Source organism: Muntiacus reevesi, chromosome 12, assembly GCF_963930625.1.
Source record: "Muntiacus reevesi chromosome 12, mMunRee1.1, whole genome shotgun sequence".
NCBI lineage: Eukaryota > Metazoa > Chordata > Mammalia > Artiodactyla > Cervidae > Muntiacus > Muntiacus reevesi.
The window spans coordinates 16,869,345-16,888,732 of NC_089260.1; the positions used below are offsets into that span (position 1 = coordinate 16,869,345).

A 19,388-nucleotide genomic window follows, 5' to 3' on the forward strand; every position below is an offset into this window, starting at 1 on the left:
GAATTAAAAGCAGAATGTCAATTTTGCCATTTCAACATATCACAAGTTCCAGAATCTAGCAAAATATCCATAAAAACATGCTATAGCAAGAAAAGTGAGGACTCAAAAACATAGTTTCTTCTCAATAATCAAATTTCCAAACAGCTTTATAAATTCCTTTAAGATGAAAATTTCTTATAGTTTTGAGTCTAGAGACCTAAGTTTGTTGAAAATGACTGTTCATAGATAGTGTATATCTATTTAAAAATATGCAGTTATTATCAGGAGAAAACTAACAGCTGACATGTTAGAATAATAATCGGTCCTAGCATTATGATGTCAAACATTTAATATCTGATCACTAATTTTAAAAAATTATTTCTTAGAATTTTATATTTATTCTTGTATCCCAGAAGTTCATCCCTGGTGATATTACACTTAGACTGAGATGAAAATTGATTAAACATCTGGCCATTTGACTTCTGTGAAAATGCAGGTTTTTATGTATTTCAAAAATTAGGACATAATAACAAGAAAGAGTTATGGTATTTATAAAAAACAATGAGTGTGTGGAGGGAGGGAGGGTAAGAAGGAGAGGAGAGAGAGGTGAGGGAGAGGAAAAGAAAGGAATAGTTACAACACATCATATGTACTCAAATGTTAGAACTAAAGTACATCAAAATTATTTCATGCTACTCTGCAGCATTCTCTTAAATAGAAAAGCTAAGATATTCCTAAGTGCATAGCTAAACATTTAAGTCCCATTCAATCTAAACTAATTCCAAAGAAAAACGGGATTGCCTTTAATAATACTAACCAAATATTTTCATGACTGAATTATGATAACCATAAAAGTTAGGGTATTTTGTCTAGAAACTTTTTCTTATGCTAATAATTACTGAGTGTTTACTATGTAAGTATTCCATCTTCATACATATTCAATCCTAATAGTAACTGTTAAGCACATTTTATCATTTTATTGTATAATGTATCAAAGAATTAAATGTACGAAGCATTCACATATTTTGAGAACAGAATGACAGGACTCTTGAAGATGATTTTCATTGTGTGGGAGCCATACTTTTTTTCCACTAGAAAATAACTTTCAATTATAACGGAAGCAAATGGTAAAGCATTTGCTTTAAAGAAAATTTTCAATGCTCTAGTGCATTAGGTCTTATTTGTGAAAATAACACGCTCAGCAGTTCATAGAAATAACTGAATAATATTAGTTAACCAACTAAAGCTCTCTAGCTTAAACAGTACTCAAACCTTGGTTCAGAAGACAGTTCTATTTCCTTTTATGATTCCTTATTTAACTCAAGTCTTACTTTCCATCTCTATTTTTCAGCTAAAGGTTTCCAGTTACTTGAAATGGTTAAACCTTTCTACTTAGCAGGAGAAAGTGGGGAAGAGAGAAGCGGACTGAAACAGAAGAGTTTTTCCAGAAATATTTTCTATTTGTTGGATTACTAAAGGTGATCCATATTAAGAAAAAACTGTGGTAAAGTTAGGACATACTAAGAAAAATTAAAGTTTTTTTTTTTTTACTAAGATTTGCTAAGATAATTTTTTCTTTATTTTTTGTTATTTTAATTTTCACAACGTGTGTTGGTTTCTGTCATGCAGAACAACGTAAATGAGCCATAACCACACATATACACCCTCCTTCTTAAACCTCCCTCCCTTATCCCCACCCCAACCTTTAGGTCATCACAGAGCACCAGACTGGGCTCCCAATATTATACAGCAATTTCTCCCCAACTATTCCCTTTACACACGGTAGTGTGTATGTGTTGATGCTACTAACATACCAATCGTGTACATAAATAGTAAACATTATTTTCTAAATTTATTTGACCAAGACATCTATTTCCTGGGAGTGTTTCACAGTACTGGAGTTCCATAAAAAAGCACCGAGGAAGTAGGAATACCAACTAGGTTGTATATTCCACCTAGAACAAATTCTTTATGAAGGAACAAGAAAGAAGAACAAACTATACCTAACATGAAATGTAATCCTAAGAAAGATATAATAATCTCAATAAATGTTTTAATTAAAAAATGAGGGGAAAAAATTTTTATCCAGGAGTCCAAGGTAACTCTCACCAAAAGCACAAAGCCTTAATTAACAAAACCTTTAAAGAACAAAAAAATATAATTAGAAACACTGAAATCAGTTGGACCAGTTAAGGGGAAAAGTCAGTTTTTACATTCAAATCAAAAGGCTCATGATTCCACTAGCAAGAAGTTATTATTCCGTGGAAAAGGAGTGACTTAATTTATGTATTTGAGAGAGAGTCTAGACAAAGCAAGGTTCATTTCCTGGTTCCTCCTTTCAGGATCTGCTTTCCTAGATAGGATGCTTTCTGTTCTGCTTTCCCGTACATGCTGCAAGCAAGGTCTACAGTTGTCGAGAACTGCCCAGGCTATTTGCAGAAGTCTGTCTAATTTCAGGGTGGAGTGTTACCAAGTCATTTAGGATGCATATCTAAAGCTAACTTCTTTAGTTGACTAATTAGTAAGAGGAAGTTGTTATGTCTCCTGTGTCTTATATATTAACTCAGTTCTTGTCTTCTAAGGCACATGTATTTGTTTTCTTGGGAGAAAATCAAAGTTGGATCTGTTGTCTGTTATAAAATTTCTAAAAGGTTAGCTTACAAAAGCATTTCCAGCATGTCGAAAACTGGGGAAGTTATGGCTAAAACCCGAAGAGGACGGGAATTAGAGTCATACAGATAGCATAAAATTCTAAAAATACATATTCTTTAGTTCCTAAACCTATGGTGCCATTCTTTTTAATCCATTATTAACAATTTCTTCCAGCAGAGTAAGTTAGTATTTAGAGCCATTTAAATGTCAGAAAATCCACTCAAAGCTTCATAAACCTGATTACAGTTGAGAACATTACTTTAAAATGGTTTATTAACTGTTTCTAAGATATCCGATTTATATTAATGAATATAGTCAGATTTGTTCATTCAATAACTCTTTATTGATCATGGGGTAAACCTGTGGTTATAGAGAAAAAATAGTTTTATTTTTGTACTTGTCTTCCTGCTCACAAATATTAAATCACTTTTTATATTCTAGTATAATAAACGTTCCTGCATATTCAAAGCTCCCCAGTAAAGTCAGAAGTACTCACAGGAGATGACATGGATACTGTGTGCTAATAGTAGGGTAGTCTTAGCCAACTGAAACAAGTGATGACAGACATTAAAATGCTAATTTTTTGCTATTTACCTAGACAATGTACAAACTAAGTCTCCTAAGCAGAAGGTAATAGATATTTTTATCTAAGACAGATTTTATACTTCCCCTCCTACATGTCCCTCACCACAATTCTTTTCCTCAGCCATGGCCATGGCCAGATTTTTCTCTGAGCCTGTACAGACTGGCATGTTCAAGAAGCAGTCCAGCTAACTACCCTGATTAAATCACCACAGAGGTTTGGCCTCCTAGACCCTTTCTCAACAGAGGTTTTCAGAAATACATACTGGCCTTTAAACAAGCTTAATCTCTGGCCCTCAGAAGAGTAGAGAGAATATTATGTCAGAAACCCTCAGAGATCTCAAATAGAAACCAGATCAGGTTTTCATTTTACTCTGAGCTAAGAACAATTATTTCTCAGTGTGTTAAATAAACCACAGGGTGAAGTAAAATTGGTGTCAGATACAGAAAATGGTCATTTTGATAAGTATCAAATGCAAGAGAAAAGACAAAATTTTACATCTAGCATTTCTGGAAAGAGTCTTTTAAGTATAATGTATTGAATGCAATGAAAGGGATTAAAATACTACATGCATAAGCATGCCTGTAGTCCTAACATATACTGTGGGTTAAGCATTGCTATGAATAACTGCCAACAGCCAGATATTTATCAGTATCCCTTGTGCCAGATTTCAGCAATAAATGTAGTTTAAATAAAAAAATTTCCCTCTGCAAATCCAAAGATTTAAGTAAGTTCCAAGACGGAAGAGATTTTCATCTTTTGTTAATTATTAAAAATGCCCAGTACCTGGCACAAAGGTACATTCAAGAGTTGAATAACTATCTGATTTAAAAAAAAATAAAAATAAAACTTCAGAAATGGAGATGAGGAATGATAAATAAGAGTTATAAAAAGCTTACTGTGTGCTTGGGATTACTCTAGCAATCGTATTAAAACCCTTCTCAATCCTTAAAACAATGTGATATGATAATCAAAATCAAGTCTGTCCACACTCATGCTAAGTACAACTATAACTTTTAATACTCCATGATCTCATGCAGTATTCCATGTTATCAAAGCACACATATACATTTTGTCACAAGGTGACCTTTTCCACATAACACAACCATAAAATCTGCAACATAAGTATACAAAATATGCTCTCAACAATCTAGTGTTATCAGCATAAATCAAAAACAAATGAAAATAATCTCTGTGGCATTTTCTTTGTCTTTTGTGGGTAAGATTAACAACCACCAAAACCAAAAATTAATTTATACCCAAATTAACCCAAATTAATTCTTATTCAACTTATATAATAAATCAAGTGGTTTTCATAAGAGAATCTATCAAATAAGTGTTTCTATTATTTTATGTTAGTTTATATTTGAGTTAACATTCATGTCTTCCTCTCCAAAATACTTAAAATACTAAGCCATTTTACTTTTTACCAATGAAGTCTCAACAAGAAGAAAATGTGCAAAATACTTAAAAGTATGAGATTACGAAAAAAATTTAAATTTATGGAGAAATACCATACCTACCAAAGGATTTATAAAGAATAATAAAATGAATACCCCCTGCATCTACCACACAAGTTAAGAACAGTATCAGTAGGGTGATCATTTAATTTGCAACCTAACTGGAATACCTGAAAAAGAAAGGTAATGCTATTAAAATGTATATCAGTACCATAATCATGAACTGGAACTACCTTGGGCAAACCAGAATCTATTGTTACCTTACTTAGCTGTGGCTTGAGAAGTTCCTTGATTATCCCTTGAGTTCATATCCCTTCTTTTTCTTCACAAGAGGTAACCATGAAACTAAATGTTACTTTATCCATTTTATTGTTAATCAGTATTTTTTGTTTGTTTCTTTGCTATTAAGAACATTCTTAAAGATGTCTCCTAAATAGATGTCTCCTGGCCCAGAAGTTAGTTTCCCTACGGTCTTTAACTAGGAATGGATCTTCTAAGTTATAGGGTAAATGTGTGTTCAACTTTATTAATATAATAGTAGGTGAGCTAACCAATCACCCATATTTTCTTATAGTTTAATTTTTTTCCTTTTATTTATATAACTTACCTCTATAATCTGTTTTGACTTTGTTTTGATTTATTATATGTTGTGACAATCTAATTTTTTTCCCCTCAAATAGCTAATTTTCACAATTCTATATAGTGAATATCAATCCTTTCCCAGTTGGTTTTGCATGCTTCTCCCCAAATCGAGTTCTTACACAAGGAAAAATCTATGTCAGCCCTACTTACTATGTTCTTTCAGGCTGATAGTGTTGACAATATCTTCTATGATGACATGATCCATCAACCCAGCACAAGAGAACACACCTATTTGGTGACCAGAAAGCTTATGCTCTTGGATTTATTCTTTGAATCTCTCCTGGTCACAGGTTGCTACAGATAAGCATCTTTTTAATTTGTTACATCATTTTCTTTTAAAGTATTAAATGCTTAAAGGAACTTGTGAAGCACAACTTATCCTGGGGTTCCATGAGAGACAGTTAGAAAATCACACTTTCTCCAGAGAAATGCAATATACTTCTCCCTATTTGAACTCCTGCTATAGGGATATTTGCTATAATGACTTGCATAAGCCTGTTTTTTAACCTAAAATTTGCAACTGACTTGAAATCTACTCTACTGAATGTGCACACCTGCATAGTGAGAACTATTCTGCAGGGGTCCATAGGATCAAGAGTGATATAACCACACCTAAACTGTTCTCTGCTGGTTCAAATTCTTTACATGCACTGTTCATTATCTCTATTTTCTTCCCACCTTTTTCTTGAGAATTTAACCCTTCAGAGGTCTCAGAGTTTGCTTTTACCATAGACCTGGAAGCACAGCAACCTCGACCAGTTTAGCTAATACCTTTAATGCATGATTTTGTGATTTATGTTACAGTGTGAGCATCCTGCAGTACAGATCATAGCACAGATCTGACACTGAACAGCGCCTCTGAGTCTGTCACACAACTAACGGATTCATAAAATGTTAAATAATTAGATAGTATTTTTAATGCTTTATGTTACACAGAAATCCTTGGTGGATAGTCAGGTGAGTGCTAGTGAGACCTGGGAAAACTGGTTGGAATTTGCACAGGCTATAAACATATTATTATTTTCTTATTTAAAACTACAGAATTCACAGACTAGATGCAACATGAAATTTGCTGTTCTGTAAGCTTTTAATAATGAATTTGACTAGTCAAGAGTCCTAAAATTGTCATTTGATAAAGTGATTTGATAAATCACATTCCAGCCTTGTCTCTGATGATATCCAGATAATCTTGGAAATTCTGGGTTTTCCCAAACTCCTATTTATAATCTCTGGCTTACTAATGGAATGCTAAATCTCACCTAGTCTTCATGGCTTTCCTTATTCTTGAAAAGCCTATGACTACCTCTTCCTAGTCCTGACAACCATACATGGTAAATGCTATTAACAGGGACTGCTGTTAACATAATAACCAAAGATATAAGCAAAATTATTTTATTTTAAATACTGGGAAAATATTTGTAGTTCACAAACTTGAGGCAAATGAAGTATTACATAACCTCCAGATCGCGAGACTAGTAAGTACTTACACATTCCTACAGAAACACATCACGCTGTGGCACACATTAAGAGGCCTTTTGAAAGGGTCATTTAAGTTGGTGGGAATGCAAACTAGTACAGCCACTATGGAAAACAGTGTGGAGATTTCTTAAAAAACTGGAAATAGAACTGCCATATGACCCAGGAATACCACTTCTGGGCATACACACTGAGGAAACCAGATCTGAAAGAGACACGTGCACCCCAATGTTCATCACAGCACTGTTTATAATAGCCAGGGCATGGAAGCAACCTAGATGCCCATCAGCAGATGAATGGATAAGGAAGCTGTGGTACGTATACACCATGGAATATTACTCAGCCGTTAAAAAGGATTCATTTGAATCAGTTCTAATGAGATGGATGAAACTGGAGCGCATTATACAGAGTGAAGCAAGCCAGAAAGATAAAGAACATTACAGTATACTAACACATATATATGGAATTTAGAAAGATGGTAACGATAACCCTATATGCAAAACAGAAAAAGAGACACAGAAGTACAGAACAGACTTTTGAACTCTGTGGGAAAAGGTGAGGGTGGGATGTTTCAAAAGAACAGCATGTATATTATCTATGGTGAAACAGATCACTAGCCCAGGTGAGATGCACGAGACGAGTGCTCGGGCCTGGTGCACTGGGAGGACCCAGAGGAGTCGGGTGGAGAGGGAGGTGGGAGGGGGGATCGGGATGGGGAATACGTGTAACTCTATGGCTGATTCATGTCAATGCATGACAAAACCCACTGAAATGTTGTGAAGTAATTAGCCTCCAACTAATAAAATAAAATTAAAAAAAAAAAAAAGGGTCATTTAAGTTAATACAATAACTCTCCCACCAAAAGCAAACTAACAAAATGTCTGACCATTTTATCTATTATACCAAAGTAAAAATTCTCCAAGTGAATGGGGAAAATCAATATGACTAGATCCTGTCCTCTACCATCTTATCCTTTTCTTCTGAAAATAGCCTATGTGAATATACAATGGAAAGATAATATAAAAATGAACATCTAACACTGTACCTGACACACAGTACATACTCAATATATTTTCGCTTATTGAGTGAATTAACTACTTGGCATGTTAAGACTTTTAAGTAACAGAAAGTTTATATTTTATCTATAGAGAAAAAAATTAACTCAAGAAAAAGCAAACAAAACCTTCTTACCCACAGTCTGGAGCTGGACACCACCTACAATCAGGATCTGCAACGAGCCACCGTCTAAGCATAAATTCTTCATATTTTTCCATCAAGACATCATCACTTAATATCAAGCGGATATCGTGGGGATTAAACCGTTCAGTACATTCTGGGCAACTGATATTAACTCTACTTTCAGAAATTTCTATCCTCAGATATTGTCGTAAGCAATCCACACAAGATCTATGATGACAAGTCATTATTTCAGGAAATCTGTCTTTAGAATGCCGCAAAAGGCACAAGGGGCACTCTATAAAGTCTCCAACTTGTTTGCTGATGGAAGTTAGCCCATTGTCAGAGGAGGTATTTGTAGAGAAAATGGAGTTCTTATCAGTACACATTTCAGAATGTATACTCTCAATACTTGCAATTCCATCCACCCCGCCATTCAGCTCCCTTGATTTACGTTTGTTATCCTTTTTCCTCCGAAACAAAGAGCCTATTGAAATTCTTCTTTTTTTGGGAGCCTTTTTGACTGAAGGCAAGCTCACAGATGAAGCAGAAGACTGAAGATCTCGATCTGAACCCATCTGCCGATGTAAACTCATGTCTAAAATGCTCATTAGAATTGAGTCAGGGTCTGTGTTTACACACAGCCCTTCATTATATTTAAAGATAAAATCTATTTCTTGTTCTTGCATTCAGATTAAGTCATGATGTTAGAAAATCCTACTTGGTTCCTTCAGAGAATTCTTGAAAGAGTCCAATCAACAGAAGACTTATCACAAATGTTCTGAAAAACAGAAGAAAACAAAACACCAAGATTATTTAATTGTACTCATCATGTGCATGTCTTTTTAATAAACTTGCAAACTCTCTATGAAACATCAAACAAGTATGTACTTTAATCACTGGTTTTTGGTTTTGATTTCTAAAATAAGGTCAGTTTACGGTAGAGCGAGTGGTAAAGAACCTGCCTGCCAATGCAGGAGACGTAATGATACGCGAGTTCAATCCCTGGGTCGAGAAGATCCCCTGGAGGAGGGCATGGCAACCCACGCCAGTATTTTTGCCTAGAGAATCCCATGGACAGAGCCGGGTAGGCTACAGTCTATAGGGTTGCCAAAAGTCAGACTTAGCACACAGTACGTTAGCAGTGAACAGTCTACAAGAGATTTAAAACCAATGCTGATATAACAAAGATATTATTTAATCTTAAGAATCTAGATTTGGGCCAAAGATCTAAACAGACATTTCTCCAAAGAAGACATACAGATGGCTAACAAACACATGAAAAGATGCTCAACATCACTCAATATCAGAGAAATGCAAATCAAAACCTCAATGAGGTACCATTACACACCAGTCAGAATGGCTGCTATCCAAAAGTCTGCAAGCAATAAATGCTGGAGAGGATGCGGAGAAAAGGGAACCCACTTACACTGTTGGTGGGAATGCAAGCTAGTACAGCCACTATGGAGAACAGTGTGGAGATTCCTTAAAAAACTGGAAATAGAACTGCCATATGACCCAGCAATCCCACTCCCGGGCATACACACCGAGGAAACCAGATCTGAAAGAGACACGTGTACCCCAATGTTCATCACAGCACTGTTTATAATAGCCAGGACATGGAAGCAACCTAGATGCCCATCAGCAAATGAATGGATAAGGAAGCTATGGTACATATACACCATGGAATATTACTCAGCCATTAAAAAGGATTCATTTGAATCAGTTCTAATGAGATGGATGAAACTGGAGCCCATTATACAGAGTGAAGTAAGCCAGAAAGATAAAGACCAATACAGTATACTAATGCATATATATGGAACTTTAAAAGATGGTAACGATAACCCTATATGCAAAATAGAAAAAGAGACACAGATGTACAGAACAGACTTTTAGACTCTGTGGGAGAAGGCGAGGGTGGGATGTTCAGAGAGAACAGCACTGAAACAAGTATACTATCAAGGGTGAAATAAATCACCAGCCCAGGTTGTATGCATGAGACAGGTGCTCAGGGCTGGTGCACTGGGAAGACCCAGAGGGATGGGATGGAGAAGGAGGCGGGAGGGGGGATTGGGATGGGGAACACATGTAAATCCATGGCTGATTCATGTCAATGTATAACAAAAACCACTACAATATTGTAAAGTAATTAGCTCCAACTAATAAAAATAAGTGAAAAAAAAACACATTCTTATGAATTTTAAAGTATATAAATATTTCATAAAAAAAAGAATCTAGATTTGAGTTGACCTTATTATTAAGATCTTGTATAGAACTTCTGATTTTTATTATACTCAAACCTCAATGATTCCCACTGCCTTTAGGAGTTTTTTAAAAACTGACTATAAAATGTACATGCAAATACGAAGGGCTAAGAAGAGCTTATACAACCTTGAAGAATAATGTGTATGTGGAGAGGGAACAGATTCTCTTACACTGGCAGAAATAATCACTCATTATAAAGTTACAGTAACTAGGAAGACAGTGTGGTACAACACAAAGATGGATATAAAGACCAATGGGGAACAAAACACAGTCCAGGAAAAAAGTCCCACTTACACACATGAATACCTGACTTACTGTCAAAGCTGACCCCGCTGAGCATTAAGAATGGCCTTGTCAAAAACAAAACAAAAACAACGTAGTATTGTTTTACTGGTTACCATCTGAGGAAAGGAACTTAACCTATAGGTTAACCCTCTGCATAAAAATCAATTCCAGATGGTTAATAGATCTAAATGTGAGAAGTTAAATCATAACACTTCTAGCAGTCAGTAGAAGAGAATATTTCAATAAAAGATTTCTTAAATGAAACATACTAAAGTATCTGCCATAAAAGACTGTTAATTGGACTACAATAAAATCACAAGATAGTATTAAGGGAGTGGGAGAAGACTCTTGTCACATAAAACTAATAAAGGACCAGTAACTGGAATATAGAAAGAATACTTAGAAATCAAGATAAAGCAGAAAAATAGAAAAACATGTGAGGGACGCTCACAGGCTCTTCACAAAAGAATATGAAAAAGTGCTCAACGTCATTTGTTGTACATATCAAAGCCATACTGAAAGGACGGCTAAAATTCCAATAGACATTTCCAAATGTTAGCAAAGATGTGGACTGCTGATAGGAGTGTAAAATGGCATAAATACTTTGGAAAACTGTTCAACAGTATCTACCAAATTTGGACATAGGGATACTCTATTAGTACAATATGTAATAGTATCTATTACATACTGATACTCCTAGATATGAATGCACAAGATAAATGAATGCAAACATGTATCAAAACATTCATTTAACAATATTTATGGCAACACTAGTTATAACAAGCCCAAACACTGGACACAACCCATATTTCTATCAACAGTAGAATGGAGAAATAAACTGTGATATATTCATTCCACTCTAGTATACCAGAAAGCAATGAAAATGAACAACATACTGCCACTCATAAAACAAACATGAATCTCTCTTAAGAGGATGTGTATGTGCTGTGCCTGGTTGCTGAGTTCTGCCGACCCTCTGCGACCCCCTGGGCTGTAGCCCGCCAGGCTCCTCTGTCCACGGGGCTTCTCCAGGCAAGAATACTGGAGAGGGTTGCCATGTCCTCCTCCAGGGGATCTTCCCCAACTAGGATTCAAACCGGGGTCTCCTGCATTGCAGGCAGATTATTTACCAGCTGAGCTACCAGGGAAGCCTGTGTGCTGTATAATTCCATTTAAATAAAGTTTAACAACAGGTAGAATTAATCTCTAATATATGTCAGAAGTCAGGACTGTAGCTACCTTTTGAGAAATGGCACATGTACAGTGGTTACAAAGGTATATTCACTTTGTGATAAATCACTGACCTACCGACTCATGGTTAATGCGTTTTTCTGGGTGATCTTTATATCAGAATTAAAGGTTAAAAAAAAAAAAAAAAAAAAAAAAAAAGCTCCCTAAGGTGACAGTCACACATATTCTTAAGAAAGTCACATTTACTTTTCTAACACAAAATCTAGAAAACCATTTCACCCAGGCAAACTTAACTCATGTCCAACAGTTTATACCTTCCCATCATCTGCTGCATATTCCCTTAATTCTGAGGGAAATACAGTGTAATGGTAGACTCAACTAAAATTTTCTGCATATTTTCTTCTTTACAGTTATTATTTTCTCTTACATCTCAAAATGCTGCCTGTACTCCAGGGTTCAATATATGGATCAAAGAACAGAGTATCTTGGGGATCCTAAGAATTTATCACTTAAAACATTAAACCAGTGGTATTTAATGTATATCACCTGGAGAATTTTTCAAACACACTTTTAGAAATTTGATAACCACATAATTAATTATCCATGTAAGAACCTAGTAAGAGTGAATGAAGGTGCTATTAATATTTAATATAGGATGTGTGTGTGTTAGTCACTCAGCTGTGTCCTACTCTTTGGGACCTCACAGACTGTAGCTCGCCAGGCTCCTCTGTCCATGGAATTCTCCAGACAAGAATACTGGAGTGGGTTGCCATTCCCTTCTCCAGGGGATTTTCCTGATCAAACCCAGGTCTCCTGCATTGTGGGCAGATTCTTTACCATCTGAGCCACCAGGGAAGCCCTTAAAATAGAATAATGGGGACAAACCAGAACATATGGTGATCCCACTTAGGAAGCCTTTCCAAAACATTGTGCAAATAAACAAATATGCCTTAAAGGAAAATAAACAAACTTGAATACTAAAAAATTTAATATTTTTATATGGTAAAAGCACAATAAAATAGTAAGACATGATAAATCAGTAAAATATAACCATATTTTACATATAACAATGAACAAGTTTCCTTAATATACAAATAGCTTTTACACATTAGTAAGAAAAAGATATACAACTCAGTGATAAAATGAGCAAGGATATAGGAGGAAGAGTTTGGAGAAAAAGAAATACAAAAATTAGGAAGACTGGAAACAGTGTTCAACACACTAGAAATGAAAATTCAAACAGTTTTCTAACCGTCTAAAAGTTTTTAATTTACAAATAGTTGTCCGAGCTCCTATGAGTGCCACAGCCTCCTCCAACTATTACCTGGAGCCCCTGGATCAGACATCCTCACTATGAGGATTAGGAGAATATGTTGCCTCACCAATTTAGGGACAACGCCCCTTGTCAGCTCAGAAGCAGTTATGGAATGAGAATGACGTCCCTTTTCCCTAGGTAACATAATTCTCCTTAAAGAAAAGGGGGGGAATGAGAGAGTCATTTCCTAGGCAGGTTGATAAGAAGTCTAGGGGTCCCCAAGGAGAGAGAGGTCTGGGATATTCAAGGAGGAAGAAAGGACAAACTTTTTTACTTTTTCTCCTCTACATTCCTTAGGATTATATAACAGTAATGTATCCTGCCTGAGGACAATCTTTGGATTAAACCCTCTGGCTAATCCTGTTATCTTAAAATGTAAATTATGGGAGTGGGTCTGGTGAGGTCTTTGCAACCTCCAGACATTCTTTGGATTCATTGGAGAGTATATAACTCCATTGCTAACACTAGCAAAGGGTGGTACTCTTTTGCCCCTTTCTGATGCCTATGTCAGAAGCTTTCTCTATATCCTTTATACTTTAATAAAACTTTATTACACACACACACAAAAAGAAAATTCAAACAGAAGATACCACCTCTGTACACACTAGGCTAATAAAGGTTGAAAGGGTGGGTGAGTGTGTACTGAAAGAAGCACCTCACATACTATTGAGAGGGGAGCAGTCAGCACAACTCTGGGGAACCAATTTAGCATTACCAACTAAACTCGAAATGGAACTGTTCTTTGACCAGCAATCCTACATGTAAAATCTATCTTTCAGAAATTATAAGGACACAAGTGTGCAAAGAAAGTGTGCAAGGAAACTCACTGCATCCTAGTTGACAGAAGGAAACAAAACAAGGCAAACAAGCTCCAAACAAAACTTGGAAATAAGTGTCCAACGGGGAACCCTCAAAAAGAAAAGAATCAACCACAATTTACAGGTAATGGTAAGGAACAGATCTCTCTATATAACACTGAATGAGCAACAATAACTGCAAAACAGTAGTATATATAGTATGAAAACATTTGTGGGAAAAAAATGCACCCACAGAGGTTTACAGGTACCTACAGAATTTCTGGAAAAATATTAAACCATTAATAATAGCTATGTTGGGGAGCATAATCTTTAGCATTCACTTTCTGTCTTCTGCATAACTTACAATTGTATCATGAGCACCTACTGCTTACAGGTTGAAAAAAAAACAAAACACCCTAATTGAACTCCAAAAACATATTCCACCCTAGAATTAACCAATCAAATTGAGAATGTGGTCCAGAACTTGTATATTTTGCAAATGTTCTCAGTAATTTAGTTGCACACTAAATTAGTGGTGAAGAACCACTAATACTAAAGAGTCTGCTAAACTCTTGCACTTAAAAACAGAATTTTGTATGCCTGGTCTCCAAAGCAAGGCTTCTTGTTTTTCATTACTTTAGGTACTAAAAATAAAAGTTCCATTAAAAAAAAAAAAGACAGAAAAAAACCTCATGAAGGAACACTTCCAAACCCATCCTACGAGGCCAGCATCACCCTGATACCAAAACCAAAGACATCACAAAAAAAGAAAAGTACAGACCAATACCACTGATGAACACAGATACAAAAATCCTCAAAAAAATTCTTGCCCACAGAACCCAACAACATATTAAAAGGATCATACACCATGACCAAGTGAGGTTTATTCCAGAGATGCAAGGATTCTTCAACATATGCAAATCAATCAATGTAATGCAACATATTAACAAATTGAAAGATAAAAATATGATAATCTCAACAGATGCAGAAAAAGTGTTCGACAAAATTCAGCACCCATTTCTGATAAAAACTCTTCAGAAAATGGTCACAGAAGGAACCTACCTCAACATAATAAATAAAGGCCATATATGACAAACACACAGCAAACATTTTCAACAGTGAAAAACTGAAAACATTTCCTTTAAGATCTGGAACAAGACAAATACCAGATTAACAGTTGCAGGATTAGCTTTTTAAAAATAATTAATATAGTCAAGAGTTATTGATAGCTAACTTATTTATCAATAACTTTCAGTAAGTTATTGAAAAACTTAACATTCCAAAAACTAAGATCATGGCATCTTGTCCCAACACTTCATGGCAAATAGATGGGGAAACAATGGAAACAGTGACATATTTTTTTTACTTGGGCTCCAAAATCACTGCAGATGGTGACTGCAGCCATGAAATTAAAAGATGCTTGCTCCTTGGAAGAGAAGTTATGACAAACCTAGACAGCATATAAAAAGAACAGACATTATTTTACCGACAAAGGTCTGTATAGCCAAAGCTATAGTTTTTCCAGCAGTCATGTATGGATGTGAGAGTCAGACCATAAAGAAAACTGGGCACCAAAGAATTGATGCTTTTGAATTATGGTGCTGGAGAAGACCCTGGAAAGTCCCTTGGACAGCAAGGAGATCAAACCAGTCAATCCTAAAGGAAATCAACCCTGAAAATTCATCGGAAGGACTGATGCTGAAGCTCCAATACTTTGGCCACCTGATGGGAAGAGCCAACTCACTGCAAAAGATCCTAATGCAGGCAAAGACGGAAGGCAAAATGGTTAGAGAGCATCACTGACTCAATCAACACGCATTTGAGCAAACTCCAGGAAATGGTGGCGGACAGGGGAGCTAGGCGTGCTGCAGTACATGGGGTTGCAGAGTCGGACATGACTTGGCAACTGAACATGAGAAATAGGAATGGCCCACAACAGGTATTTCTACCATGCGTGCCAAAGCCTTGTCGACCGAAGATGTAGTGTAAGTGCTGATAACTTCGTACTGACACATCAAAAATAATCTAATTTGGCAGAACACTATTTTTTATACTTCATAAAAATCATGGAAGTTGAGCATTCCAGGTGAAGTATCCAATCAATAATTATAACATTGTTTTAGTGAAAATGTGTTGTAGATTTTAAATGCTCAACTTATAAACACAGGATAGATAAGAGCAATCAGAAAGCTCAAATCCATACAAAAAGCAGCTTATGTTTGAAAAGCTGTATATATCATTCAGGATCCTGGCCAAAACCCGAAGCATTTTCAAAGAGGTAACTGAAGTGCTCGTTTACAAAGGTGTGGGTAGGGTTAAAGGAACCAACAGTGACGGCAAAGTACTCAGAAAGCCACTGCTACCCTGTGGGAAAAAGGGCAGGGAGGGAGTTGTCCAATGGCAGCTGGAAGAATAAACATCCAGCTTCTCTCTTCTGGAGAGCTCTAATGTCCACCAATGCCTCACTCTAATGCCCACCGATGCCTCACACTGGCTCAGCCCAATGAGAAAGCAACAAAGGAAGCCAGGGGAGGCAGTCCTGAGAGTAAGTGAGACTCCTACGGGGCACAGAGCAAGGGGAGGATGAGGAGTGGCTCTGCAGCAGCAAATAAAAACATTCAGTCTGGATATATAAAGAAGAGAATTTGGGAGTCAAGACCTGGCCAGACACTGTCAGTTATAAAAATCTTTGATAATGTCCATTCCTGAGTCTGAGCTCCACTTACTTCAAACAGACATGACAAGAAAGTGAGGCTGGCACAGCCTAAAACTTGGCACTATCCTCCACGTTAGCCGAAATGACATGTAAGACAAGTTTTATATCTAGTGCCTGACACAACTGGTAACTTACAGTATGTGCCTAAGACACACTGGATAAATAAATCATGATGCATGACACACATATGTGGAAGTAAGGAACTGAGGATTTGTTCATATCTTTGCTTTTGGCTTGTTACTGCTCTAAGATTCTTTTTAAGTGATACCACCTTACTACATTCAGCTTTTTAAACTGTAAAAAGACTCTGTACCCCACAAATGCTACAGGATAGATAAGATCATGTTAAATACCTTGACATCATACAACTTCAAGGATTAGAGATTTAAACATTCAACCAATAAACATCTCCCAACCACAAACATTTTAGCAGCATCTACTAATCATGCCGGGTTCAATCCCTAGGTTGGGGAGATGCTCTAGAGATGGAAATGGCAACCCACTCCAGTACTCTTGCCTGGAAAATCCCATGGACGGAGGAGCCTGGGAGGCTGCAGTCCATGGGGTTGCAAAGAGTCGGACACGATTGAGTGACTTCACTTTCACTAATCATCCACATGCCTCAGTGATTTAAGACTCATGAAAGGATATTTTGCAGAAAGTAGGCTGGGCAAAAAAAAAAAAAAAGATAATAAATTATTTCCCAAGAGAAAAATCCCACTCAACTCTTGAATATCTGTTTTTGCCTATTATTCAGCTAAAATTGGATTTCTTCTATTACTTCTCACAAAAGTAAAAAAATGGAGAAAACCCAATAATTTTGTATTGATAAACACTACAAGTATCCACAGTTTCTGATTCTAATTTCTTTCACTGATGTCTGACACCCAGTTCAGCACCTCTAGAACATGGTAATAAAAGTAGTATGCCAAAACACCTACTAGCACTGTTGAAGAAAATAGAAAGAGGACTAAATATAAAGTAGTTTTTGTTTGTTTGAAGAGAGAAAGGAACAGGTACAGAGATTACCAGCACAGTTTCTACTGATCATTAATTCTGGTCACGACTGAAGCCCAAGCTATTTCATATTCAAGTGAGAGTTAAGAAAGGAGATTAATAAGACTTTCTATTTTAGATTCTATTAAAAAACTATTTTATATTATGAAAGTATAACAGGCCATTAAACTTCTTCAGCAATATATACTTATGTTGAGAGGTTGAGAGAAGATGATGAATAAAAGAAAAAAATTTATATCTGGTATTAAACATGGTTCTCACATGTTTATAAGTTACATTTCGCTTTCTGTGAACTAACCACATGTTCATATTCTGCTCCTGGTGTAAGGTTTTTTTATATAAAGGAACTCTACTATTATGTGTCAAATACATTAAAAAATTAAAGAAAAAAACCTGCATGGCAATTTTCCAACGTAGAAATGAAAACTTGTGTGTGTGTGTGTGTGTGTTCAAATTCACATATTTCTCTCTTTATGACTTTTGGATTCTATACCTGTCTTGGAACAATCCTGCTCACTCCAAGATCACATTTTTAAAATTCATTCATATTTCTTTCTGGTACTTCTATATTTTGTTTATTGCTTACATCATTTATCCATTTCAATTTACTTTCATATTAGAACTAAGTAGAGATCAAAGTGTGATTTTTTTTCTAAATGGCTAGCCAGTTTTCTCAACACCAGTTACTGAATAATTATCTCCTTTCTAACTACCTCTGACCTAATTTGATAAGCTACTTCTTAGTGTATAAATTTCTTGCTATCTAGGTGGTTAGGGACTTCCAAAATATGCTCTTGAAGTAAACAACCAAACTGTTTTGTTCCAATTTTTGCTGCTATCTAGGTGGTAGGGACTTCCAAAATACTAGCTGTTTTCTAGGTGGTAGTGACTCAAAAATACACTCTTGAAATAAACAACCAAACTGTTCTGTTCCAATTTTTGCTCCCACCAATTGGAGAGGTGCTTATTTCCCTGGATTCTAATCAACATTCTGTATTATTTCAATAGCTTTTTCTAAGTCGTGGGGGAAAAAAAGTAAGCTACTTTCATTTCTATTTCTTTGATTACTAAACAAATCAAACATTTGTTCACACTTATAGCCCTCTTTATTTTTTCAATGATTTACATGCTCATATGTTTTTGCCCACTTTTTACACTGGAATATTAACGGTCCTCTTCAATTTTAAAACTTTCATATTTATTTCCTCTTAATATTTGCCCTTTAATTTTGTGATTTTTGGAGTAAAGAGGTTTAAAATGTTTATTTAATCACATCTACCAGTTCTTCTGTAAATTCTTTCATCACTTTATATGCTTACAAAACATTTTCTGGGGATAAAATCTATTTATTGACACATTTACCATTTGTGGTTCTCTTTATTCCTTCTTGTGGATCCAAGTTTCATCTAATGTCTTGATATTATTTCCCTCCAGCCTGAAGAACTTCCTTAAACATTTCTTTGTGTTGCAGATTTCCTATCAATGAATTCTCTCAAGTTTTGTTTATTTGAAAAATGTTCTATTTCACCTTCATTTTCATGAGTATTCTTTTCTGAATATAGAATTCCAGGTTGATAACTTCCTATTTTCAGAACTTAAAATAGGTCATTCCATTTTCTTCTGATTACCAATCATTTCTGATTAAGTCATTCTTCACTGATATTTTAATTCCTCTGTAGTAATGTGTGTTTTTTCTCCTTTGGCTGCATTAATATTTTCTTTCCACCTTTGATGATCAGCAGCTTTGATCAAAATATACCTAAATGTTATTTTCCCTGTATTTATCATAGTTGGGGTTCACTGAACTCCTTCAATTCCAAGTTGACTTAATTTT

The 19,388-nt window shown here is 35.7% G+C and overlaps 2 protein-coding genes across 4 annotated transcripts in view; one reads left to right on the forward strand and one right to left on the reverse strand.

The window, feature by feature from the left end:
- The window catches only part of POLR2K (RNA polymerase II, I and III subunit K), a 185,648-nt gene that overhangs the window by 123,824 nt on the left and 42,436 nt on the right, over positions 1-19,388 (forward strand). The gene's annotated exons all lie outside the window — the stretch shown is intronic.
- Positions 1-19,388, reverse strand: part of RNF19A (ring finger protein 19A, RBR E3 ubiquitin protein ligase) — a 56,212-nt gene that overhangs the window by 19,722 nt on the left and 17,102 nt on the right. For all 3 annotated transcript variants that reach the window (XM_065902629.1, XM_065902627.1, XM_065902628.1), the window contains exon 2: positions 7,984-8,749. In XM_065902629.1, coding sequence (XP_065758701.1) covers positions 7,984-8,657 — 674 coding nt within the window. In that variant the 5' untranslated portion in view covers positions 8,658-8,749. The remainder of the gene's footprint in view (positions 1-7,983; positions 8,750-19,388) is intronic.